The sequence below is a fragment of the Tursiops truncatus genome, chromosome 8 (assembly GCF_011762595.2).
Source record: "Tursiops truncatus isolate mTurTru1 chromosome 8, mTurTru1.mat.Y, whole genome shotgun sequence".
Classification (NCBI taxonomy): domain Eukaryota; kingdom Metazoa; phylum Chordata; class Mammalia; order Artiodactyla; family Delphinidae; genus Tursiops; species Tursiops truncatus.
Window position 1 is genome coordinate 83,656,576 of NC_047041.1, and position 26,916 is coordinate 83,683,491.

General features: G+C 45.7%; 1 protein-coding gene and 1 long non-coding RNA gene across 2 annotated transcripts in view; one reads left to right on the plus strand and one right to left on the minus strand.

Annotated features, from left to right (window-relative positions):
* LOC141279375 (uncharacterized) overlaps positions 1-25,769 on the minus strand; it is a 39,092-nt gene extending 13,323 nt beyond the window's left edge. Inside the window, exons 1-3 of the long non-coding RNA XR_012333501.1 lie at positions 25,668-25,769; positions 25,459-25,560; positions 23,509-25,327 (exon numbers count right to left, since the gene is read on the minus strand). This is a non-coding gene — a long non-coding RNA (uncharacterized lncRNA). The remainder of the gene's footprint in view (positions 1-23,508; positions 25,328-25,458; positions 25,561-25,667) is intronic.
* KIAA1549L (KIAA1549 like) overlaps positions 1-26,089 on the plus strand; it is a 284,536-nt gene extending 258,447 nt beyond the window's left edge. Inside the window, exons 18-21 of the mRNA XM_073808743.1 lie at positions 7,900-7,997; positions 10,570-10,718; positions 11,868-12,019; positions 24,003-26,089. Coding sequence (XP_073664844.1) covers positions 7,900-7,997; positions 10,570-10,718; positions 11,868-12,019; positions 24,003-24,284 — 681 coding nt within the window. The 3' untranslated portion in view covers positions 24,285-26,089. The remainder of the gene's footprint in view (positions 1-7,899; positions 7,998-10,569; positions 10,719-11,867; positions 12,020-24,002) is intronic.
* Positions 26,090-26,916: the final 827 nt, after the last annotated feature.

Below are 26,916 nucleotides of genomic sequence, written 5' to 3' on the forward strand. Positions count from 1 at the left end.
ACATCGTGGAGAAGGTTACTGCTGGCAGCTGGGGATTTCTGCACTGCAGTTCAGAGACCCTTGATCATATTCTACCCCTTGAATCTGGGAGGAAATTGGACTTGACACCTAATGACCAATCCAGTTTTGCCAGCAGCTGTAATGAGTCTGTGCCAAGGGGAATGAAAACATCCTACAACCTTCCTGTTGGTGTCGGGGATTCCGAGAAAGGGATCGGGGTGAAAGCATCTTCCCCACTAGAGGCCTTACAGATGCAACTAATAGTAATAATAATAGCACAATACCAGCTGCCCTCTCTTGCGCTCCCGCCGTATACAGGACATTAAGCTAAGTGCTACTGTCTCTTCTGATCTGACACCCACCCTATGAAGTCAACATTACTATCCCCGTGTACTCCATGGGAAACTGAGGTCTGGAGAAGTGAAGAACCTTGCCCAAGCTGACACAGCTCGAAAGGGCAAAACGGGGTTAGAACTCAGGGCTCTCTAACTTCAAAGCCCATGCTCTTTCCACCCTCTGGCCAGGTGAGCCAGAGGATGTCCTAGTCTCTGATGAGAACTCAAATCTCCTAAACTTCAGAGTGTGATCTTATAAGGAAGCTTATCCAGTTTGATGGGATTTTGTCCATTCCTATCATTGCCCCTTGTAGGAGAGACATCGCCATGAGGATGGAATTGAGAATAATATTACAGCCCGTTTTCCTCCTCTCCCCTCAAAAACAAAGCAAAACCAAACCAAAAATCCCCTTCTGAAACCTTCATTAATGATGAGATATGCAGGCATATCAGGCAGGAGTTTGCATCCACCCCAACACTTGGCTTCAAGAAACGTTGCATTTCTTATGTTTCTCCAAATCAAATTTGAATCTGTTCTGAACTCCCATCTGGCCAAGTTTGGTGGGGCGGGAAAGGAAGGGGGGAGGGGAATGGGAATTCGATGTCAGTTATGCACAGAAGTCATTGGCAGTTTGCTGAAGGTGGAACAGCGGGAGAGGGTCTACCCCAAGCAGTGTTGATGGGTGCTTAAGGATGGAGGAAACCCACCAAACCGAGAAGGTATCTGGAGACTGAAAAATGAGGCAGGTAGCTCCATTTAACCAATGGATCAGTGTGTTATAGGGTAACTTACATGCGGGGTGGAGCATGTAAGGATGGAGCAGATGGCGATCCAGAAGCATTCACAGGCTGCGTTCCACACCACAGAGGGGCTACTGGGACAATTTTATAGTTAACCTGGGGTATGGGGGTATGTGCTTGGAGACAGGGAGTGCATTCCTACATCAAGACTTATGGTGGGTAATTAGTCTTGTGGGTGCGGGGACTACATCATGAAGGTCTTTATCATTGTTTGGAGAGTAACAGAGCATAGAGGCCACCTGGACCTAATGGTCATTAAATAATATCTATTAACTACAAAGCCCTTGACGGCAGAGAAGTGATTTACCACACAGCGCAGTCTTGGGTAGGGTCAGTGGAAGGACAGGAGGAACTGAACGGGTCCAAGATGGCATCATTTAGGCTAGCAGCCAGACAATGGAGCGTTGCCCAGCTCCCAGGAGTCCACGAAGGTGGGTCGCTCTGTATTACCTGGGACAGCCTGGGCTGGGGCTGTTTGCCTTTGGACTGCCCCAAGGAAGCCCTCCTTGAAAACCAACAGAGTACCCAGCATCTGGCAAAGGCATACCCCTCTAAGCTTAATCATTCGAGTGAGTAAAAACCAGTTTGTACAGGAAGGCTGTGTGGAAAGGGAGAGAGGGAGGGAGGAGAGGAGTATGTATCTTAGCTCACAAACTCAGGTGTGCAAGACACGTAAGTTTATTTTCCTGTAATCTTCCAGCGCCAAAAGTTCAGTCTCAGTTCAGGGTTTCCGTCCCCACCTCTGATTAAAGCTTAGTGTGTTGCGGGGGCGGGGGAGGGGAGCTAAATGGTGCAAAGCCTGGTCAGGGTGGGGAGGAGGCTTCAGGACTTGGTTCCAGTTTGCTCTCATCTAACTACTCATCTGGCTGACCTCCCAGAGAGCTGCTTGTTTCCATCTAGTCTGCAGGTGTTAGTCCGGGTAGAGCACAGCTGTGTCCTGGTCCTCCTGCTTAAAGCTCTCTCCAGATCCCTCCTTCCCCTCCTCCCATGCTTGAGCCTTCTCTCTCCCTCTCTCTCTGCCTTCCCCGCTGTCCCTCTCTGTCTCTCTCTTTCACGTGCACGGGCGCGCACGCACACACACACCCTTGCCCCTCTCCCCTCTCTAGCATCTTCCTTATATTTATTCTCTCCTCACCTCCCCGCCCCCCTGTGCTCCCAGATTGAGGCGCTTCTCCAGACCCATCAGCATCGAAGCTCTCCTCTTCTTCCTAACCTAAGGGTGTTTAGAGGGCAGAGTGGTCTAAAAGTACCTCACTTCTTCCAAATCTCTTTTTTGGCATCAGCCTTCAGCCTTCAGTGCTCTAAGGGCTTAGGTTTTTGATATTCAAAATCCTAAATGCTTGCAATTCAGTAGCTTGGACTTTCGAAATGCCAGTAAGAGTTGGCTCTTGGGCCATCTTTAGTGGGGGTGGCCTTTCTTCCCTGGGGCAGGAAGGTGCGATGCCCTCACTGCTTGGGGCAGGGGAAGGGCCCTGGATTCAAGGAACCGCGGTGGCAAAGTCTTGGTTACTACAATTACTATATCAAAATATTATCTTGTCTCAAAAGGAAGAGAATATCATTTATTGAGTACCCACTATGTGCCAAATGTCATATTAACATATGAAATGGGTCTTCTAAACAGTCTTTGAAATGGGGGTGTGATTCTGTTACTTTCATCACTAATGAGAAAACAGACACAGAGAAGGTAAGTTACTCGAGGTCAAGCAGCTGGTAAAGATCAAGCCAGGATTCAACTCCAGTTTTTTGTTTTTGTTTTCTTTTAATTGGAGTATAGTTGTTTACAATGTTGTGTTAGTTTCTGCTGTACAACAAAGTGAATCAGATCCAGTTTTGTCTGACTCCAAACCCCTGCCCTCTGCATCACGCCACCCTTAGCTCAGAATTGCGAGATAGCGCCCTTAACTGGCTATGTGATTTTGAACGAGTCAGTTCACCTCTCTGGGCTTCCATATCTCCCTGTGTTAAGGTAAGAGGTGTGGTCTCCTGCTCTTTCCAACTTGAACCTTCTATGATTCCCAGGGCCTGGAAGCCTCAGCGTTGCTCCATCAGTAACTCCTGGTGACCTGACAGATCAAGATAAGCACTGGGTTTGCACCATGGGGTCAGTCTTCCATTACAGTGCCCTCTGTTTTCAACTAAATAAGAACTGTCCGCTGGAAGATTCTACTTTGTGCACCAGGATGTAAAGTTATTTGTAGCTGCATGCAGACTTAGACACTTGTTGTGCCCGGAGCAGTACTCGCAGGGTCAGCACGGTGCGGTGGAAGGGGCACCTTGCAGTGGAACCCAGCATTGTCAGCAGGCCTGGAAAGATTGGCACGTTCGCTCTGACCTGAGGCTGACTTGCTGTCACAGGACAAGGGCCTCCAATGAGGGTGGGGGGCTTTGGCCTGTTGTTCCTCGTGCTCCCACCAGTGCAGAGCCTGAGACCCCTGACCTGTGCCTCCAGCTGCAGCCTGCCCCTTTGACTTGTCACCCCTCTAGTGCTACCCCTTGAGGTTGATCTTCACCAGATTCCCCCTCTGGATGGATGCATATGCCCAAGGAGGGTCCAGCACACAGTGGGTCTCACCCGGGCTCATTCTCCACTGGGTTTGCCAAAAAGAATGGCCCTGACCCACCCCCTCGCCCCCTGCCCAGGGGCATCAGGACTGGAGCTTTGAGCAAACTGTGGTCACCTTCCCTTCTACTTTTACAACCAAACCTCTGAGCCCAAAGAGTGGCTTATTCTTGTCACATCCAGGCTCCTTCCACCTCAGAGACCTGAGAGCTATTTATAAAGACTGCCTGCAGTTCTGAGTGTGTGATCTCCTTTCTAGCCAGAGGCCAGGGATCCCAAAAGATGGTGTCCTTGGGCGCCAGACTGGGCCCCTCACGGCCACTGTCACAGAACTGGAAACTTGGAACTAGGTAACAGTTTTGAGCAATAGCTTCTAGTGGGATCCTGGTCACAAAGCAGCCCGCAGGGAGCCAGGTTCCAAACACATGGAAAGGGGAGCCAGAATGCGAATCCAGGAGGACTTAGAACTATGGGGAAACCGCACAGGGGGAGGTAGGAAGACACTCCTGGGGGGATTTTCCTCAGCCATTAGCACAGGGCACAGGTAGCCTTTCTGCTTTTTATGTGGTCTCTGTGGCTACAGGGAGCCCCGACGATACAGACCAAAGGAGACCTTGATCTCCTGTGTAGTCTTGCTTTGTACCTGGAAAAATCATCCAAAGAAGGAAACTCCCTTGGTACTTTCTGTCAAAAGTTCAGAACTTTTCATCAATTCCTTGGTGAACTGTTACAAGACAGACATAAAATGCATTTTCTTGGCTGGAAAACTGTGTTGACTACAGAATAAGCCTTCCAAGAACCAGGGATAAAAATAAGTTGTCTGTCTCCTCTACTGATATCATGAGAGGCCAGAAGAGAGAAGAGGGGCTATACACCCCTTTCTCTATTTTGGGAAAGACATATCCTTACTTGTTGGTTTGTTGATAATAATGGAATGCAAAGCTAGAAGGACCTCCGGGACAATGATTTTCAAACTCTGTAAAACCATAGGGTTCAGGGAGGTCCCCAGGGTGTCATCATGCAGGTAAGCAAAGGGCCAAAGTCACCTAGGCATCCCTACCCCCAACTTCAACCAGAGCAGTTCTGCTTTAATCTGGTTATGTATTCGGGTCATGTCAGAATGGTTTCATGGCTAAAGAAATGTTTGTTTGGAAGCTCATGAACTACTCCAATGACGTATTTCACAAGGAAAACCAAAAACAGAAAAATGAGTTGCAGAGAGACTGAATGACATGTCTACAGAATGTGAATGGCTGAATCAAGATGAGAGCCTGGGTCTCCTGACTCCTGGTTCACTCAACATTCATTCAACAAATAGTTATATAGCACTACTAGGTGCAAAGCACTTTGCTTGGTAAGGCGGGAGAGCCAGGATGAGAAAGATGCTCTTGCTGAACCGCAAGGAGCTTAGGATCCAGTGGACCTTAAGATTTGGGTTCCCTGAATACTACCTTAGCATACATACTGGGCTGGCCAAAAAACATCTTATGGAACATCTTATGGAAAAACCCAAACGAACTTTTTGGCCGACCCAATAGCTTACTGATGCTAAAAAGGAAAATGCAGCATGGTGATGTCGCTTTCCATATTGATTCAGCCAGTACCTCTAGATTTGGGCAAATGTTTTTTCATTCTTGTTCTGGAAAATTACTGTTGCTGATACATTTCTAGGTTGACAGTTATTTTCTTTGAGCACTTTGCATACCATGGTCTTCTGGGTGCTGTTGAAAAGTCATCTGTCAGTCTAAGTATCATCCCTTTACAGGTGATATGCCTTTTTTTTCTCTGGCTGCTTTTAAGACCTTCTCTTTGTCTTTGGTATTCTACCATTTCACTACAGTGTATGTAGGTGTGTATTTTGTTTTATTTATCCTTCTTGTTATATATTGTACTTCCTAAAATGATTATTTGTTTCTTCAGTTCTGGAAAATTCTTAGTCATTGCTTCTTCAAATATTGTTTCTTCTTTCTCCAACTTTTCTCCTTTGGGACTTTGATTAACCGCATGTTAGACCTTCTTATTCCATCCTCTATATCTTTTACTTCTCTTTTATATTTTCTATCTTTTTTTATCCATTTAATGAGTTTCTTTTAATTTTTTTTGAATTTTAGTTTATTTTTTTATACAACAGGTTCTTATTAGTCATCGTGGTACATATATGCAGTGGAATATTACTCAGCCATAAAAAGGAGCGAAACTGGGTCATTTGTTGAGACGTATATTTTCTATCTTCTTGTCTCTGTGTTTCATCCTTAGTAATCACAATTCCATTTTCTAGTTTATATTTCTTTCCATCTGTGATAAATCTATTACTTAATTCGCCTATATTGAGTGTTTTATTTCAGTAATGTTTTCACTTCTAAAAGTTCTGTTTGTTCTTCTTCAAATCTGCTGGATCATTTCTGATAATGTTTCTGTCTGGTCAGTTATTTTCTTAAAACATTTCTTACCTTGTTACTTTCTATTTTGTATCTGGAAATTTCAAACTCTAAAGTCCTTTAAGGTCTAAATTTGTTGTTTTTTCTAACTTTCACTTATGTTTTCTGGTGTGTTTTCTGATATTTGAGTATGAGCTCCTTTTTGCTTCATCTCAATCTGTGCCAATCCCGAGAGCCTAGGTTAGGAATATCTCTTCCAAAGAGGACTTACAATTGCTTCTGCCTGAGCCTGGGAGCATTACCAACCTTCCTCCCTGGGAGGAGCCGATGTTAGCCCCTTCCAGGTTGGCTGTAAGGGTCTCAGTTTCACCTGCCTCACCTTGCCCTATCCCAGGCTTGATCTCTTAATTGATTACCAGTATGGCATTTGTTTTCCAGGCAATCCCACCTTTCATATTTGTTTGCTACTCATTGTTTCTACCTCTGATTTCAGCTCACAGTTTTTATTTTAGTTTGCTGAGATGTGAGAGGGATGGGGTGGGTAGTGGGTGGAGTCCTTAAGATTTTCCTTGTATCCTGCAATTCCTACATGCATTAAAAGCCAGGTTTTATCCAGAATCTACTTGTTATTTACTGGGGAGGCCCTTATGAGTAGGTAGCCTGCCATGATGCTGAAGGGAGAAGCCCTCATTCGGTTTAAAGAATCCTGTGTATGGATTCTCTCTGCTGCTACTTTCTGTCTGGATGCCTTTAGGTTTACAGCCCTATGATCTTGTTCCTCAAGAGATCTGGCAGGCCTTGATACCTAAAGAAAAAAATGAATGAGAAGCACAAGCCAATCTTTGTCTTCGCAGAGAGCATTTCTAGATTTTCTCCTGCTCAAAGAGGCTGTGGCCTGGCTGTCTGGTCCTGTCTCTGACCATTTTCCTTTTCTCCCCTCCTGTGTTGATTAAAGTCTTCACTTTTGTGGCATTTCTGATCCCTTATCTTTGAATAGTGCTTTATAGATCACAACATACTTACACATACACTCTCTTGCCTGATCTACTTTGCAGCCACGCCCTCTGGGCAAGGTATCCTTGTCCCCATTTCAGAAGAATACACTGAGGCCCAGAGAGGTCACCTGACTTGCTTAGGGACATAAAGTCTATTCATCAGCAAATTAGGGCCTCCACCCGTACTTCCTGGCTCCAGACCCATTGCTTTCCCCCACTAAACCCACTTTCCGTGAGTGAGAAAGTAAACGCAATCAATGATTCATTCCTTATCTAATATTTATTGCTCATCCATGATATAACAGGCACTGTTCCAGGCGTGAGGATGCAGCTGAGAACAAAGCCCTTGCCCTCATTACAGTCTAGTTTGTGGCACATAATAAGTAAGCAATGATATAACACCAGAGTGACAACTGCTATGCCAAAAAATAAAACAGAGTATGGAGACAGAGTAAATGGGGCTCACAGGGAATATGGGGCTGGATGAATGAAATGAAGGAAGGAGCCACGGGAAGGACTGGGAGAGAAGCATCCCAGGGGGAAGGAGCAGCATGTACAAAGCCCGAGGCAGGAAGGAACTTGGCAGATTCTAAGAACAACTGAAGGACTCTGTGACTGCAGTGGCCCAGCAAAGGGGGGAATGGTGGCAGATGAGACAGAAGAGTGGGCCGGGGAACATGTTAAGGGAGATCGAAGGGGAAAGTTTGAGGAAAGAAGGAAAGTCTAACCCTTGGAAGTTTGCTTCCCCTTTTAAGTAAGAAGAACCTGTGTGTTGATGGGCACCGGGTTTTAACACATCTCCCTCTATTTGCTCGTCTCTTTCACAGGCCTACAGGTTTTCCCAGCTTCCTGAAATGGTCATGGGCTCTCCCCCTCCACCTGTGCCTCCGCGGACTGGCCCAGTGGCTGTCGCTTCTCTCAGGCGGTAACACATTCCTTTCTTTGCCTTATTTGGAATATTTGCAGAGGATTGGGTCCTGTGCGCCCCTCCCTGACAGATTTCCTTCCTGCCCTGCCCCATTCAGGGTGCATCACCTGTAGAGACAACCATGTGCCTGGGACACCCCAAGTACCATGAAGGAAGGGAGTGGGGGCCACAGAGGGTTGACCTACTCTCTTACCATTGAAAACTGAAAGTCCTGTAGAACCCACAATTGAAAAAACCCAAGGTCAACTGCCCCATACCTTGACCTTGAACATCTAAAAATTACTCCAACTTGGGCCGTCACAACAGCCGCCTCAAGTCTGGGCACCTCCTGCCAGGTGTGTGCACCCAGAAGGCCCTTTGTTATTGAGGGGTAGTGTCCGAGAGGCCGGGGAGCAGCATGTCTAGGCTCCCGCCCTAACTCTTGACTTGCAAGATGGAGAGGATGAAAGCCCACGAACTTGGATAGGCCAGCTGTGAAACATATATTCAGCAATCTCTTTGCTCTGTAATACTATAAAAAGCACATGTTTTAAATAAAGATAGACAAGAAACAACAGCCAAGAGCCCTGGGGGAGGTTGGAATAGTCATCATGTCCAAGGCCAGGAGAGACACCCGTGCCCTGGGGCCTGTACGGGCCACTGCCCTGGCCCTCCTACCATAGCTTCCTCCAACATGCTGATCACACACTATTTGTGGGCCACAGGTCTGAACTTTGTCAAAATGGTGAAAAGAAATGAGTTTTCCTCAGAAACGACCTGCCTTCATTTCCAGCAGTTTAGGATGCCGAGCTGTGTGTAGACACCACCCTTTGACCCCAGTCAAGCTTAGGGTGGGATGGGAAGCGGCAGACCAGGGTTCCACCGTAACCTGCCAGTAACGCGCTGTGGAACTCCAGGCACATTGCCTCACCTGTCTGGCTCCTGTTTCCTTATCTGTAAAATGAGGGCACTGACCTAAATGATCTCAAAGGCTCTGGGAGTCCTCAAAGGTGGCCGAGTGTACAGAGCAGAAGCCAGGGATTTTCCTAGGATGGTTTTCTAAAGGAGTAGCAGATGCCTGGAAACAGCCTGTGGGAAGCCAGGGCTGTGGGAGTGAGCAAATGGGAGAAGGAGGGATGGAGAAAGGAGGGGAGACCCTATACTACTGAGCCCCCAGCAACCCACCCTGATGTGTAGTTTAATCCTCACAGCCTGTGTTTGACCCTCCCTGGGGAATAGTTGCTCCTGAGGGTTCTGGATTGGAGGAGCTTTTCAATCAGTCGTTTGAGCTATGTTTGCTAAAGGCCAGCACCTATTTCTTTTTTTTTTTTTTTTGCGGGTTCGTGGGCTTCTCATTGTTGTGGCCTCTCCCGTTGCGGAGAACAGGCTCCGGACGCGCAGGCTCAGCGGCCATGGCTCACGGGCCCAGCCGCTCCGCGGCACGTGGGATCTTCCCGGACTGGGGCACGAACCCGTGTCCCCTGCATCGGCAGGCGGACTCTCAACCACTGCGCCACCAGGGAAGCCCCAGCACCTATTTCTTATTTCTTCTCTCAACCACCAGTCTCCTCTCATGTCCTGCACCGTCTGCCATCCTTGCCAAATACGAGGAGGTCACTGCCCTCCTTATGAACCCAGAGGGTTAGACCAGGGAAGAACCTTTGAGATGGAGTCATCCTCCCCTTTCATTTTACAGATGAGGAGCTGGGGCTCAGAGAGAGGAGGCAGCCGGAACCCAGGCTCCCGATGCGCCTCTATTATGCTCTTACTGTGACAGCCTGCCTCTGCTTAGAGGGTGGCCCTGTGGGCTGGCAGCCTTTGCCTCCCTGCACTCTAATTTTAGGAGAGCCCGAAGTGCCTCTACCAAAGGGAAGGCAGAGCCTGGCTACAGCACCCTTTATACTAGGGGGAGAGGCCCGTGCCCTCACCCCAGCCCCCTCTTCTTACATGGCTTTCTGAGCTATAAGTGGAGAGAGGTGTTAAATGCGCCAGATTCTCTGCTTGCCTGTGGAACTTAAAAAAAAAAAGTGTTCTTTCATTCATAATGCCCAGAAAGTACTAGGCTCCTGCTTCCGGGAGCAGCCCGAGCTTCCCAGAGCCTAGGGCTTCTTGCTTCCTGCCAGTAGCAGCAGGGAACGCAGTCCCCGCAGCCCTCCAGGGTCTCGGTCCTGGTGTCAGGAGGGGGAGTGGCGGCGCACTCCAGACGGAGCCTTCCCATTGGCTGCCGATGATGTCATCACCTGCTAGGTCGACCATCCCCAGCTAAGACCCAGCGCTAATTCTTGGCTCATTTTTATGTAGAAATTAAGTGTTCTACTCCTCAGAGACATGAGAGTCACCCTCAGGGGAGCACTGACCTTGAATATCTAAAAATGACTCCAGCTCGGGCCACCGCGACGGCTGCTCCAGGCCTGGGCGTGTAGGCCCCCTTTGTTATTCGGGGGCAAACCCAGGCCTGAGGACCCCGCGGTCCTGGGGCTTGGAGGCCGAAGCCATCCTCGGCCGTGATCTGCCCCGGGAGCCCCGCCTTGCCCGGCCGGCCGCGGTCCTGGGAGGCGGCTAAGGCGGCCCCTTTCCCCCCCCCCCGCAGGTCCACCTCGGATATTGGGAGCAAGACCAGGATGGCCGAGTCCGCGGGGCCTGAGCCCGCCCAGCTGCACGACAGCGCCTCCTTCGCGCAGGTGTCCCGAGGCCCTGTGTCTGTGGCGCAGTTGGATCAGTCGGCTTTAAATTACTCAGGTGGGCAAGAGGAGAAAGGCCTGGAAGAAGCCCGCGCCCCGCACCAGCCCCCGTGCTGTGCACTTTGTCTTCCCCGCTCTCCACCTTCTACCCGCCACCGTCAGGAATCAAAGCAACTGTATTTCTGGATCCCCTCTGGACTTCAGTAGCCCTGGCTAGAAGAGCTACTGCTTTTATTTCTTAAAAAGATCTGAACTCTGACAAAATATTAAGATAGGTTACGGTCAGGGTGGATGTTCACATTTTGCCAGACTTAAGGCCTTTTAAAAATTTATTATATATATCTTTAAAGCATTCCAGATACAACTATCCACTCCCAACTCATTCCCCTTCTCCCCAGAGGTGATCACAGTCTCTAAGTCATGGGCTTTCACTCCATATGTATCTCTATACAATGGTCTATGTTAATGCTTTGTATAGTTTAAATTTACATAAGTGATGTTAAGCTATACCTTTCCTTTTGCACTTTGTTTTCTTGGTTTAACATTGTTTTCAGGAGTTCTCCAGGCTGTTACACACATGTTGATCTAGTTCACTTGTTCACACTGCCATATGGTATTCCATTATGTGACATGCCACCATTTATCCTATCCCCTAGTGAGAGACATATTGGTTGTTTCCAGTTTTTTGCTATTACAAACAATGTCAATGAACACAGAGGTTTGAACATGCCGTAATGGTTTTTTTCATTTATCCAAACCACACCTTTTAGACTAAAACTGCAAACACCCGGTTGTCAACACTTACTAAAGCATACTGTGTCCAGAAATGCCACCAGTGAAATCTATTCCTTTTGGTTCCTCTTCTTGGCTTTTGAAAAATACCCATCCTCCTGGGAGGAAAACACCTGGCACCCCAGCAGGTCAGGGGTGTTGGGATGGGGTTGGGGGAGTTGGTGAGGGCTCGGCAAGGATTGTGAGCCATCACTTCTCTAGAAAGCTGGGTCTGAGTCCCAGCAGGTGATGCCTCCACTACTGTCTGGACAGGTGAGCAGGGCTGGGGCTGCAGGTGGAGATGTGATGCCTTCCCATCAGCCCTTCCCCCAAGGCCAGAGTCCTCCTATTTCTGAGCTTCCCCCAGCTTGTGCATATGTCAGCCCAGTGGGCGAGGTGCCGGCCTAATCTCGCCCGTACATCTCCTCCATGCCAGGTAATACGGTGCCGGCAGTGTTCGCCATTCCAGCTGCCAGCAGACCCGGCTTCACCGGCTACTTCATCCCGACGCCTCCCTCGTCCTACAGGAACCAGGCCTGGATGTCTTATGCAGGAGAGAATGAGCTCCCGAGCCAGTGGGCTGATTCGGTGAGACCCTCGCTGATTCCCTCACAACTTTACCTGCTTGACACCCTACAGGGAGAAAAGGGATGTGAGGCTGAGAATGAGTGTTTTGTTATCTCAGGCCCCCTTCCACCAACCAGGTGGCTAAAATCAGCTATTAGAGGAGACAGTGCCGGGGAGAGGAGTGTGATGTCCTTTGACACAGGAGCCTTCAGTCAGATTCCACCTCTTTCCAGAGGGCACCCTTAATCAAATACAGTTTTATAATAACTACCATTTTTTAAGTATTTTCTGTGTGCCAGGCACTATATTAGATGTTCTATTTATGTTATCTTATTTCATCTTCACGAGACCTGTCATGTAGGTATTATTTCCCTGATGTGTTCAGCAGTCAAACCTGCATCTTTCTGGCTCCAAAGCCTTTACTAAATTTGTTCCTTTCAGCTTTGAAATCCTGTGAAAAGTTTAGATGCAATACCAGAAAATGAAGTATTAGAAACCCGAGACTGAATTACTTTGCATGTAGATCTAAAGCTTTCTGCCTGTCTTCCAGCTGAAGACTGTCTTTTCACGGTCAGCTGGTTTCTTCCTTCATTATACTAGTAGGAGTTTATGGCACAGTGGACCTGGCCCAGCCTGGACCAAAGAGGGGCAGCAACCAGATGAGCCTGGATATTCACACCCAAACCTGCCTCTGAGCCACCTGTCAAGCACTGCCAAGTGAAAAACAAAAACCAAGCAAACAAAAATAGCACAGTCATGGCCTCTAGAATGAGTTGCTCCACTCCCTGTGTGAGATCATCCATCATGGATAAGAAAGGCAGGCTGTTTCCTAGGGCCCCGTGGTGCTCTATGTCATTTTAGGGTTTGGTCTCAGCATTTGAAATACATCCTAGATTTAGGAAACACACTGACACCTGTGTCATCTTTTCTCTCTGTCCAAACCCCTGGGGTCCATACTTTCTACCCCTACAGGTTCAATTCAACCTCAGTGTTGGTGTCTCTTCTTATTGTAGTGATGCCACATTTAAACAACATCATCAGGGTAAAACTACCCTACGTATATTAATTTTCCTAATAAAGCTATTCCTTTAATTTCCAAAACATTTAAAAAATATATGCCACCCTGAATTTTTAAATTCTGGAATGAATTACATCCTTCTCCCCTCCTTCTTTAAAAGAAAAACATAATTTAATTTGTCTTTAACAAATGATTCAGTGTCATTATTATGGCTCACTGTACTAAAATGACATTTGTCAGATGGGCTCTGACGGTGTGTAGGATTATTGCCCCTATGTCAGACATCTCTAAACTATTATAATTTTTGGAATTATTATAAGGCTTAGTATGTTTTTTCTTTCTCTGACCTTGCTCCCAGCTCACACCTTGCTCAATTTCCCCACTCTCAGATATATACTCACCTTTAAATATGCTTTTCCTAATGCTCTGTTATCTGCAAATGAGGCATGTCTGAGCTCATTAGAGTTGTTTGTAGAGCTGGAGTAAATAGTCTCTGGGAGAGTAACTGGAGGGATTCCCTACTGTTCAGTCTACAAATCTAAGTGCGGGAGTGTATGGCATCTCTGTTGGTTGTTTGTGGGCCTTTTTTGCTTCCTTTGTCATGCTCAGCTCTTCTAAACAGCTGAACTCACTGGGTGTGAGTTGGTCAGTTCAGAGGTTATTCACCTCCATAATGCCACTTGCAATCTAAACATAATGTGTACTTTTCAGAAAGTAGTTGATACTTGTGCTAATTAGGCAGTAGACCTGCAGCTTTGTCAGCTCACCCTCTGCATGCAGGGTGCACTGGGTGCTTTGCAGGAGTCAGCAGAAGTATTTACAAAACTTGTCCCTTGCCTTCAAGATACTTACAGATAATACTTAGCCAGGCTTATGGTGACATCCAGATACCTTTGGGTTCATGTTGCCTTAAAGATGAAGGAAAAGGAGCCCAGCAAATCGAAACTTAATCTTTTGGACATGATGACTTGATCACCTTGCCACCCACCATTGTGAGGGAGTGCTAGTTTCCTATTAGTTGTTTTTAAGAGGAAAGTGATTGCTGCAGCCTAAATGGGTCTTTCCTGGAGCCCCATTACCACCTTCAGTTAAGCAGGGTTGTGTGCCCATGCGTGGAGCACGGAAGCCAGGAACCAAGCTGGGAGGTCAGGTGCTTTATTGCATTTGAAATTCAGCACAGGAGGCTCAGAGGGACCAGATGTGGGCTTGAGAAAGATACTCCAGTGGGGAAAATGTTCACCCTCCACATCCATGTGAGAAGAAAAAAGCCCCCACCATCATTTGGATGTCTGACCCTCCTGATCCCAGGTATCCAGATATAAGGAGCTAGCTTGTATAAAATCACCTGGACCTGGCTTGACAAATAGGTTTCATCCTTGGTGCTGGATGGAGAGGGATTGAGAGGGGGTTCCCAGGCTCATCAGGAAAGCGTGCTGTGATCAATAGGTGATGCCTGCCACAGGCACTGGCTAGAGAAGGAGTGGTGTTTGCCAGCCCCGGATTTTGGTCCGCAAGGTGTGGTGGCTCCCGCCTGCCTCTACTGTAAGGGAGGAAGAGTGTGTCATCTCCTCATCTTCCCTGCTTCTGAGTATTACCCTGAGGCCACTCCAGTGGCATCAGGTGTCCCTGGCCTGTCCCAGCCACAAGCACCAAGTTGCTTAATGCTGCAGAACTGGGAGGTCTCAAGAGTTGGACACTGACCCTCAGCTCCAGCTGAACTTGAAATACAGGGAAAGGGGACATGGCAGCTTCCTTCACAAACATACGGCACCAGCTGGTCATCCTTTGGTGATTTTCAAATTGTGCCGCTCAGAACCCCAGGTCTGAGACACTCCCTACTGTGTACCGTGCACAGTTCTGGGCACTGGTGCACAGTGATAAGTAGGTGAGACACAGTTCTGCCTTCACAGTCGATGCCTGAGACAGGCGATGATATTGTGAGTGATGACTGTTACGCTAGACAAAGTGCATGGAAGGACCTTACAGGGAGCCCTCAGCTAATAGAGGACTGGGGAAGGTCTCCCGGAAGAAAGGGAGTTTGAGCTGAGACCTGACAGGCAAGTCCCGTGTCCTGGCCTTGGCTCTCTGTTAGCCCCCAGTCACCTGTGCGTTCCCAGCTGTGTGGCCCAAGGGCTCGGACAGTCTGGCTCTGATTTTCCTCTGAGATGCAAGTGAAATATATTTGCTACTTTGTCTTCCTTTACCAGGTCTTGTAGGGGAATTAAAGCCCCAAACTTTGGGACATCCATCCCATCACTTCTTCCCTCACTCGGGTCCTTCCCGACTCTTACCTGATCCATTGAGGTAGCCTCAGAACTTATCTCCTCTCCACCTCCAGTGGGTCCACCTCCAGAGTGTCCTTCCTAAAATACAGACCTTTCCCCTGCCTGACACCTGTTGGTGGCTCCCAGGCCAGGCCTTCTCCGGAGGGGTTGTCAGAACCTCTGGCAGGGACTGGGAGAGGCCTGCTTTCCTACTACACATTTGCCCATACAAAATTCTGAATCCTCACCCAACCCCATCCCACTCCATCCTCACCAGCGCCCAGACATCTCTGTAAGGAATGGAAACACGCTCAATTCCTTAGAAGTGTACCATAGAAAACTTTACTCCGTATCCTGACGTTCAGCAGCTGTTTGATCTGGCCCTGACTGCCTGTCTTCCTGAGCTCCCCTCATACCCCACATACCCTCTCTGGTCAGACCAAATCACTGAACCTCCCTGGGTGCCCCTTCTTCTGTGTACCTCCAGGCCTCTGCATTGCTTTTCCCTCTGCCTGGAATGCCCCTCCCACCTTGTCTTCTGAAAAACAGCCTCTTCATCTTCCAGACTCAGCTGAGCTGCTTCTCCCAGAAAGCTGCCTGACTCCTTACATGTGTCCCATTCACGGGAGCACCCCATACCTACGTCATCCATGGGCATTTATCTTGCGGTGTTGCAGTTAACATTATGGGATATAAAGGCCTTTTGTGGATTACCGTGGAACAGCATCCCCTTTTATGGCACTGTTTCTGTGGGAAACTTGATCCTGAATTCCAGATCATTGCCCTGTCCTTATTACTATAAGTGTCCATATATTAAAGCATAGAACTGTGTATCTTCCACTTTTAATGAAAAGAGAAATTTTTTTCAAGAAACCCAGATCATATTCCAGATCCAAGACAGTATAGTGCAGTGACTAACTCCCAGCCTGGAGCTGCGTCTCTCAGTGGCTTGTTAGCTGTGGCATCTTCGACTGAGGCACTGTTTGCTTCAGTTTCCTCTTCTATAAAATAAGGGTAACAATACCTACCTCCTAGGTTGTTGTTTTGAGAATTAAATGAGACCACGATTGGAAAGCCCTTAGCACAGGGCTCATTAAGTGTTAGCTATTATCATCAGTGATAAATCCCTGAGTCCTTTTTTTATAAAAATATATACTTAAAGTCTATTTAATTTTTTTAGCATCTTTATTGGAGTATAATTGCTTAACAATGTTGTGTTAGTTTCTGCTGTATAACAAAGTGAATCAGCTATATGGATATATATATATCCCCGTATGCCCATATCCCCTCCCTCTTGCATCTCCCTCCCACCCTCCCTATCTCACTCCTCTAGGTGGTCACAAAGCACCGAGTTGATCTCCCTATGCTATGCAGCTGCTTCCCACTAGCTATCTATTTTACATTTGGTAGTGTATATATATCAATGCTACACTCTTACTTCGTCCCAGCTTACCCTTCCCCCTCCCTGTGTCCTCAAGTCCATTCTCTATGTCTGCATCTTTATTCCTGCCCTACCACTAGGTTCATCAGTACTGTTTTTTTACATTCCATATATATGCATTAGCATACAGTATTTGTTTTTCTCTTTCTGACTTACTTCACTCTGTATGACAGACTCTAGGTCCATCTACCTCACTACAAATAACTCAATTTTGTTTCTTTTTGTGGCTGAGTAATATTCCATTGTATATATGTGCCACATCTTCTTTATCCATTCATCTGATGATGGACACTTAGGTTGCTTCCATGTCCTGGCTATTGTAAATAGTGCTACAGTGAACATTGTGGTACCATGTCTCTTATTGAATTATGGTTTTCTCAGGTTATATGCCCAGTAGTGGGATTGCTGGGTCGTATGGTAGTTCTATTTTTAGTTTTTTAAGGAACCTCCATACTGTTCTTCATAGTGGCTGTATCAATTTACATTCCCACCAGCAGTGCAAGAGGGTTCCCTTTTCTCCACACCCTCTCCAGCATTTATTGTTTGTAGATTTTTTTGATGATGCATTCTGACCAGTGTGAGGTGATACACTGTGGTTTTGATTTGCATTTCTCTAATGATTAATGATGTTGAGCATCCTTTCATGTGTTTGTTGGCAATCTGTATGTCTTCTTTGGCAAAATGCTTATTTAGGTCTTCTGCCCATTTTTGGATTGGGTTGTTTGTTTTTTTGATATTGAGCTGCATGAGCTGCTTGTATATTTTGGAGATTAATCCTTTGTCAGTTGCTTCGTTTGCAAATATTTTCTCCTATTCTGAAGTTTGTCTTTTTGTCTTGTTTATGGTTTCCTTTGCTGTGCAAAAGCTTTTAAGTTTTATTATGTCCCATTTGTTTATTTTTGTTTTTATTTCCATTTCTCTAGGAGGTGGGTCAAAAAGGATCTTGCTGTGATTTATGTCGTGGAGTGCTCTGCCTATGTTTTCCCTCTGAGAGTTTTATACTGTCTGGCCTTACATTTAGGTCTTTAATCCATTTTGAGGTTTTTTTTGTGTATGGTGTTAGGGAGTGTTCTAATTTCATTCATTTACATGTAGCTGTCCAGTTTTCCCAGCACCACTTATTGAAGAGGCTGTCTTTGAACAGGCTATCCTGTTCCATTGAGCTATATTTCTGTTTTTGTGCCAGTACCATACTGTGTTGATTACTGTAACTTTGTAGTATAGTCTGAAGTCAGGGAGCCTGATTCCTCCAGCTCCAATTTTCTCTCTCAAGATTGCTTTGGCTATTCAGGATCTTTTGTGTATCCATACAAATTGTGAAGTTTTTTATTCTAGTTCCATGAAAAATGGCCTTGGTGGTTTGATGGGGATTGCATTGAATCTGTAGATTGCTTGGGGTAGTAGAGTCATTTTCACAATGTTGATTCTTCCAATCCAAGAACATGGTATATCTCTCCATCTGTTTGTATCATCTTTAATTTCTTTCATCAGTATCTTATAGTTTTCTGCATACAGGTCTTTTGTCTCCTTAGGTAGGTTTCTTCCTAGGTATTTTATTCTTTTTGTTGCAGTGCTAAATGGGAGTGTTTCCTTAATTTCTCTTTCAGATTTTTCGTCATTAGTGTATAGGAATGCAAGAGATTTCTATGCATTAATTTTGTATCCTTCTACTTTACCAAATTCATTGACTAGCTCTAGTAGTTTTCTGGTAATGTCTTTAGGATTCTCTATGTATAGTATCATGTCATCTGCAAACAGTGATAGTTTTACTTCTTCTTTTCCGATTTGGATTCCTTTTATTTCTTTTTCTTCTCTGATTGTTGTGGCTAAAACTTCCAAAACTATGTTGAATAGTAGTGGTGAGAGTGGACAACCTTGTCTTGTTCCTGATCTTAGACGAAATGCTTTCAGTTTTTCACCATTGAGAATGATGTTGGCTGTGGGTTTGTCATATATATCCTTTGTTATGTTGAGGTAAGTTCCCTCTATGCCTACTTTCTGGAGAGTTTTTATCATAAATGGGTGTTGAATTTTGTTGAAAGCTTTTTCTGCATCTATTGAGATGATCATATGGTTTTTCTCCTTCAATTTGTTAATATGGTGTATCACATTGATTGATTTGCATATATTGAAGAATCCTTGCACTCCTGGGATAAACCCCACTTGATCATGGTGTATGTCCTTTTAATGTGCTGTTGGATTCTGTTTGCTAGTATTTTGTTTAGGAGTTTTTGCATCTATGTGCATCAGTGATATTGGCCTGTAGTTTTCTTTTTTTGTGACATCTTCATCTGGTTTTGGTATCAGGGTGATGGTGCCTCGTAGAATGAGTTTGGGAGTATTCCGCCCTCTGCTATATTTTGGAAGAGTTTGAGAAGGATAGGTGTTAGCTCTTCTCTAAATGTGTGATAGAATTCATCTATGAAGCCATCTGGTTCTGGGCTTTTGTTTGTTGGAAGATTTTTAATCACAGTTTCAATTTCAGTGCTTGTGATTGGTCTGTTCATATTTTCTATTTCTTCCTGGTTCAGTCTCAGAAGGTTGTACTTTTCTAAGAATTTGTCCATTTCTTCCAGGTTGTCCATTTTATAGGCTTATAGCTGCTTGTAGGAATCTCTCATGATCCTTTGTATTTCTGCAGTGTCAGTTGTTACTTCTCATTTTTCATTTGTAATTCTGTTGATTTTAGCCTTCTCCCTTTTTTCTTGATCAGTCTGGCTAATGGTTTATCAATTTTGTTTATTTTCTCAAAGAACCAGCTTTTTGTTTTATTGATCTTTGCTATCGTTTCCTTCATTTCTTTTTCATTTCTTTCTGATCTGATCTTTATGACTTCTTTCCTTCTGCTAACTTTGGGGTATTTTTGTTCTTTCTCTAATTGCTTTAGGTGTAAGTTTAGGTTATTTATTTGAGATTTTTCTTGTTTCTTGAGGTAGGATTGTATTTCTATAAATTTCGCTCTCAGACCTGCTTTTGCTGCATCCCGTAGGTTTTGGATCATCGTGTTTTCATTGTCATTTGTTTCTAGGTATTTTTTGATTTCCTCTTTGATTTCTTCAGTGATCTCTTGGTTATTTAGTAGCATATTGTTTAGCCTCCATGTGTTTTTACTTTTTACAGTTTTTTTCCTGTAATTGATATCTGGTCTCATAATGTTGTGGTTGGAAAAGATACTTGATACAATATCAATTTACCTAAATTTACCAAGGCTTGATTTGTGACCCAGGATCTGATCTGTCCTGGAGAATGTTCCATGAGCACTTGAGAATAAAGTTTATTCTGTTGTTTTTGGGTGGAATGTCCTATAAATGTCAATTAAGTCCACCCTGTTTAATGTGTCATTTAAAGCTTGTGTTTCCTTATTTACTTTTTGGATGATCTGTCCAGTGGTGAAAGTGGGGTGTTAAAGTCCCCGACTATTATTTTGTTACTGTCAGTTTCCCCTTTTATGGCTGTTAGCATTTGCCTTATGTATTGAGGTGCTCCTATGTTGCGTGCATAAATAAATATTTACAATTGTTATATCTTCTTCTTGGATTGATCCCTTGATCATTATATAGTGTCCTTCTTTGTCTCTTGTAATAGTCTTTATTTTAAAGTCTATTTTGTTTTATATGAGAATTGCTACTCCAGCTTTCTTTTGATTTCCATTTGCATGGAATATCTTTTTCCATCCCCTCACTTTCAGTCTGTTTGTGTCCCTAGGTCTGAAGTGGGTCTCTTGTAGACAGCATATATACAGGTCTTGTTTTTGTATCCACTCAGCCAGTCTGTGTCTTTTGGTTGGAGCATTTAATCCATTTACATTTAAGGTAGTTGTTGATATGTATGTTCCTGTTACCATTTTATGAATTAATTTGGGTTTGTTATTGTAGGTCTTTTCCTTCTCTTGTGTTTCCTGCCTAGAGAAGTTCCTTTAGCATCTGTTGTAAAGCTGGTTTGGTGGTGCTGAATTCTCTTAGCTTTTGCTTGTCTGTAAACCTTTTAATTTCTCTGTCGATTCTGAATGAGATCCTTGCTGGGTAGAGTAGTCTTGGTTGTAGGTTTTTCCCTTTCATCACTTTAAATATGTCCTGCCACTCCCTTCTGGCTTGCAGAGTTTCTGCTGAAAGATCAGCTGTTAACCTTATGGGGATTCCCTTGTATGTTATTTGTTGTTTTTCCCTTGCTGCTTTTAATATTTGTTCTTTGTATTTAATTTTTGATAGTTTGATTAATATGTGTCTTGGCATGTTTCTCCTTGGATTTATCCTATATGGGACTCTCTGTGTTTCCTGGACTTGATTGACTATTTCCTTTCCCATGTTAGGGAAGTTTTCAACTGTAATCTCTTCAAGTATTTTCTCAGTCCCTTTCTTTTTCTCTTCTTCTTCTGGGACCCCTATAATTCAAATGTTGGTGCATTTAATGTTGTCCCACAGGTCTCTGAGACTGTCCTCAATTCTTGTCATTCTTTTTTCTTTATTCTGCTCTATGGTATTTATTTCCACTATTTTATCTTCCAGGTAACTTATCCATTCTTCTGTGTCAGTTATTCTGCTATTGATTCCTTCTAGAGAGTTCTAAATTTCATTTATTGTGTTGTTCATCATTGTTTGTTTGCTCTTTAGTTCTTCTGGGTCCTTGTTAAACGTTTCTTGTATTTTCTCCATTCTATTTCCAAGATTTTGGGTCATCTTTACTATCATTACTCTGAATTGTTTTTCAGGTAGACTGCCTATTTATTTCTTCTTCATTTGTTTGGTCTGGTGGGTTTTTACCTTGCGCCTTCATCCGCTACATATTTCTCTGTCTTCTCATTTTGTTTAACTTACTGTGTTTGGGGTCTCTTTTTCGCAGGCTGCAGGTTCGTACTTCCCATTGTTTTTGGTGTCTGCCCCCAGTGGGTGAGGTTGTTTCAGTGGCTTGTGTAGGCTTCCTGGTGAAGGGACTGGTGCCAGTGTTCTGGTGGGTAGGTCTGTATCTTGTCCCTCTCGTGGGCATGGCTGCGTCCAGTGGTGTTTTTTGGGGTGTCTGTGAACTTAGTATGACTTTAGGCAGCCTCTCTGTTAATGGGTGTGGTTGTGTTCCTGTCTTGCTAGTTGTTTGGCATCGGGTGTCCAGCACTGGAGCTTGCTGGCCGTTGGGTGGAGCTGTGTCTTAGTGTTGAGGTGGAGATCTATGGGAGAGCTCTCGCTGATTGATATTACGTGGAGCTGGGAGGTCTCTGGTGGTCCAAAGTCCTGAACTCGGCTCTCCCACCTCAGAGGCTCAGGCCTGACACCCGGCCAGAGCACCAAGACCCTGCCAGCCTCACGGCTCGGGAGAAAAGGAAGAGGAAAAAAAGGGAAAAAAAAACCCCAAAAACAACAGATAGAACCCCAAACCAAATGGTAAAAGCAAAACTAAACAGACAAAATCACAGAAAGAAACAAAAAACAACAAAATAGAAACAAACAGTCAGAACCCTAGGACAATGGTTAAAGCAAACCTAAACAGACAAATCACACAAAGAAACATCATCTGCACACTCACAAAAAGAGAAAAAAAGGAAAAAAAATTTTAATTAAAAAAATAATAAACTTTAAAAAAAGAGAGCAACCAAACCAATAAAAAATCCACCAATGATAACAAGCACTAAAAACTAAACTAAGATAAACATAAGAATCAGAAACAAGTCAGATGCAGAAAGCAAACCCCAAGTCTACAGTTGCTCCCAAAGTCCACTGCGTCAATTTGGGGACCATTCATTGTCTATTCAGGTATTCCACAGATGGAAGGTTCATCAAGTTGCTTGTGGGGATTTAATCTGCTGCTCCTGAGGCTGCACGGAGAACTTTCCCTTTCTCTTCTTTGTTCGCACAGCTCCCGGGTTTCAGCTTTTGTTTTAGCCCCACCCCTGAACGTAGGCCACCCTCAGGCGTCTGTTCCCGCCCAGACAGGAGGAGTTAAAGCAGGGGCTGATTAGATCTCTCTTGCTCACTCAGGCTGGGGAGTGGAAGGGGTACAGTAGTCATAATTGTAATTCGGGGCGAGCCTGCAGTGGCAGAAGCCAACATGACATTGCAACAGCCTGAGGTGTGCCATGTGTTCTCCTGGGGAAGTTGTCCCTGGATCTCAGGACCCTGGCAGTGGTGGGCTGCACAGGCTCCTGGGGTGGAGGGGGGTGTGTGTGTGGGTAGTGACCTGCGCTTGCACACAGGATTCTTGGTGGCAGTGGTGGCAGTGGTGGCAGCGTTAGCATTTCATGCTTGTCTCTGGGGTGTGAGCTGATAGCTGCGACTTGCACCTGTCTCTGGAGCTTGCTTAGGTGGTTCTCTGAATCCCCTCTCCTTGCGCACCCCGAAACAATGGTCTCTTGCCTTTTCGGCAGGTCCAGACATTTTCCCTGACTCCCTCCCGGCTATCTGTGGCATACTAGCCCCCTTTAGGCTGTGTTCACGCAGCCAACCCCAGTTCTCTCCCTGGGGTCTGACCTCTGAAGCCCAAGCCTCAGCTCCCAGCCCCTGCCCCGCCTGGCGGGTGAGCAGACAAGCCTCTCAGGCTGGTGAGTGCTGGTCAGCACCGATCCTCTGTGCGGAATCTCTCCGCTTTGCCCGCTGCACCCCTGTTGCTGCGCTCTCTTCTGTGGCTCCGAAGTTTCCCTCCCACCCACCCTCAGTCTCCGCCCGCAAAGGGGCTTCCTAGTGTGTGGAAACTTTTCCTCCTTCACAGCTTCCTCCCAGAGGTGCAGGTCCCATCCCTATTCTTTTGTCTCTGTTTTTCCTTTTTTCTTTTGCCCTACCCAGGTACATGGGGAGTTTCTTACCTTTTGGGAGGTCTGAGGTCTTCTGCCAGCGTTCAGTAGGTGTTCTGTAGGAGTTGTTCCACATGTAGATGTATTTCTGATGTATTTGTGGGGAGGAAGGTGATCTCCGCGTCTTTCAGCTCCTCCATCTTGAAGGTCTCTCCCGCAAGTCCTTTGACATCCATAAAGAACAACACCTCTTTTGGCTAGATGGTGCTTATATTAAAAAGGTAGCCAGGTAGATTCAGATGTAGATTCAGGTATGTGCCCACTGTTTGCATACTGTTTAAAACACGTATTTAATTCATCCAACCAGCAGATCCAGTGAGTCCAAATCACCTATTTTCCAAACAGACTCCAGCTTTTGTATCCATACAATGGTGCGTTGCCTTCATTTTCTTCTAAATCTCTTTCCTTGTCCTCAGTTCCCTCCCGCTTTGGTATCGAGTGTGTCCTATGACTTGAGCCGCTTCCTGACCCCAGGTCCTTGTCTTCTCTCCCAACATGCTTTGTAGGTCCCCCTCCCGGGGTACATCGAGGCTTACCCCCGGTCCCGGTATCAGCAGAGCTCACCCTCCAGGCTCCCTCGCCAGTACAGCCAGCCAGCCGGGCTGCACCCCAGCTTGGAGCAGGCCCCGCTGCCCTCCGCAGCAGCCTCACAGCAGAGCCTGGCGGAGAACGACCCGTCCGACACGCCCCTGACCAACATCTCCACAGCGGCCCTGGTGAAGGCCATCCGGGAAGAGGTGGCCAAGCTGGCCAAGAAGCAGACGGACATGTTTGAGTTCCAGGTCTAATGCCTTCGCCCACTTCCAGACTCTGAGGAAACAGTCTTTGGTTTTCTCCAGCCTGGCTTGATGGGTCTGGAGGCACAGACGATGTGGGCGTTTTTCTCACCCTCAGTTTCTAAAAACGTGAACAGTGGGGCTTCTGGGGAACAGGAAACTCTTGAACAACTGGATGCTTGGCTTATTCAACTGATTGTATGTCAACAAGTCCCCATGTGGGACCATATGTTTGATACTCTGTTACATTAACTGTTTGAACTGAGGGTGTATTTCCCTACGGAGCCTTAGTCACGAGAGATGCTCGCAGATCTGCAGATTCCTGTCCAATGCCATATTTTAATAAATCATCACCAGAATGGGGAGAGCACAGCTCTATCTTCGGTGACCTCTGCATGTTAACTCTATTTCTGTGTTAAAGGCAATGCAGGCGTGTGATGAAGTCCCAGACTGTACTCTCTCTCATTCAGCCATGGCTGTAATCATTGCAATCACCTCCCGTCTCCAAGGGAGACACTGACTCCAGCCAAGAGAGCTGAGTCCTTTTCTTTTAAAGGCTCATATTCAAAGTCAAATAAATTGGATGAAAATCAGTACTGTCAGTCAGTGACTGCACCTATGAACAGTCCTGACTCTTTTCCCCCCGCAATTAATTCAACAAAGGCCAAGAAAGAGAGAAGATGAGAGGGAATGGTGGATTCGTGTTGACAGGTTTTTGAAAAGGTGTTGTCATTCTGGAAATGGAGTATTCTGCAAGCTGGGCTCTGGCTGGAAGAGCATCGGTGCTAAGAGCTTTAAAGGTCCTACAAAAGAAAAACAGGTTTTCTTTGCCCTGCAACGAAGGTGGCCTGAGAACGAAGCTTCTCTCTTTTGGGGGACGATAGACACATCGACTTTTACAAGGAAACCTCTGTCTCTTCAGCGATGATGTCCAGCATGTGCTGCCCAGTGATACAAAAGGAAATAGTCATTGATGCCTGTTAGAAGCAGGAACAGTGGACCCAGTCTCCCCAGGCTGCAGCCTCTGTTCATAGAAGCTTCTGAATGCAGAAAACCTGTTGATTTACATTTAAATGTAAATAACATTTTTAAAGGTGTATGGAGTTAGCCAGTCCCCTCCCACACGCCTTCCCATAGTTAGTTAATAGACATAGGAGGACCTTTGCCAAAATGGCAGGCTTCTGACCTCATGACCGTGATGTTGCAAATCAGCCTCCCTGGCGTGGCAGGTGAGCCTCCAGAGCTCTGGGTGGACAATACCTCGCAGCCCTAAGGCACCAGCTGCTGACTGTCAGTGCAAAAGCAAAACAGGTGCTGACTTCAGGTAGCCCAGGGGAGGGGACACCGTGGTGTCCTCACCAACTTTGGGAGCTATGCTCAATGTTGGGGACTTACTTGGTGTCTGTTGGAGAGTGAGGTCCTGTCCTGCCTTCTCACCCGTGATCCATCTAGCTTCAGCTTGTATCCATCCCCTCTGAGTCCATCTTTCCATTCTCCTCATGAGTTTCTTTGGTCTTTATTGAGAGAAGAAGCTGGAAATTTTAACATTCACAGAAGAGTAGGAGTGGAATTGATTAGAGTGGGAGAGTCAAACTGTCAAAGCACAGACTTTTCAAAGAAGCTGTTTTTATTTCCCAATGGCAAATTGCCCTTTCTGGAATGTTCTGGAGATGCTGTGTCATGGAATCCCCAAACGAGTCTCTTGTCCTGATGATATTAGGTAGTGTCCTTTTGGTATGCTGGTTGATCTTTCATAGTGTTAGTTTTTTGTTACTTAAAAAAAATCAGCTATAAATAAAATGTATTTTTGTAATTTCCATGTGTATATATGGTATATTTCTACCAATGGCCGCTTGTTGTAGTCCAAAACCTAAATCAGTTTGCAAAACACTTTGGACAGTGCAAGATTTTACTGACAGATTAACACAATGCCTAAGTCTATCCAAATAGGTATTCTGTGCACTTGAATGAACAAAGAGCCAAAGAAACTCAGCCTTTTCATGCAAACGGTATGAGTCCAATAAAGTCAGCTACATTGTCCCGCCTTATCAATGATATGAATATTTCATCAGTGCAATGACATCAACCTGGTACTTTGTCTACTTGGTAAATGCCTGGAAATACTGTATGTTAAAATGAAGTTCCAAGACCTTAGTGTAATTTAAGTGTAGGCACATGCGTTCAAGACAGTGTCTGTGTTTTGGATGTACCAGTGAGTGACTCGCAGAAGAGGAGCCCACGGTGTGCGGTGGTCTGGCTCCAGCTGGCTAAGAGGATGCAGAAAAATCATGGTGAGCTGTGTAGAACCCCATGAAATACTGAGTCAGTCGATGGAGATGGCTAAAAATACAGCATGCTAAATCAGACACTCTTTTAAACGAGATACTGCAGGTTTAAGAGCAGTATATGGGAGGAACACCTTAAGTTGAGAAGAAGTCAAATCTGTTTGTGTTGTCCCACCAATGCGAAGATGGCTGCCACTGTTTGATATTCTGTGACTAAGATGTGGTCCCTTTTCTGAAGAGTGTCCTGACCTCATGGAGGTTATGGATACCTGGACAGCTGACTCTGAGAAAAGGCAGGTGGTCAAAAGTGCCCTGTGGAAGTGAACACAGAGTTCCACGCAAACCCAGAGGCTCTGTGT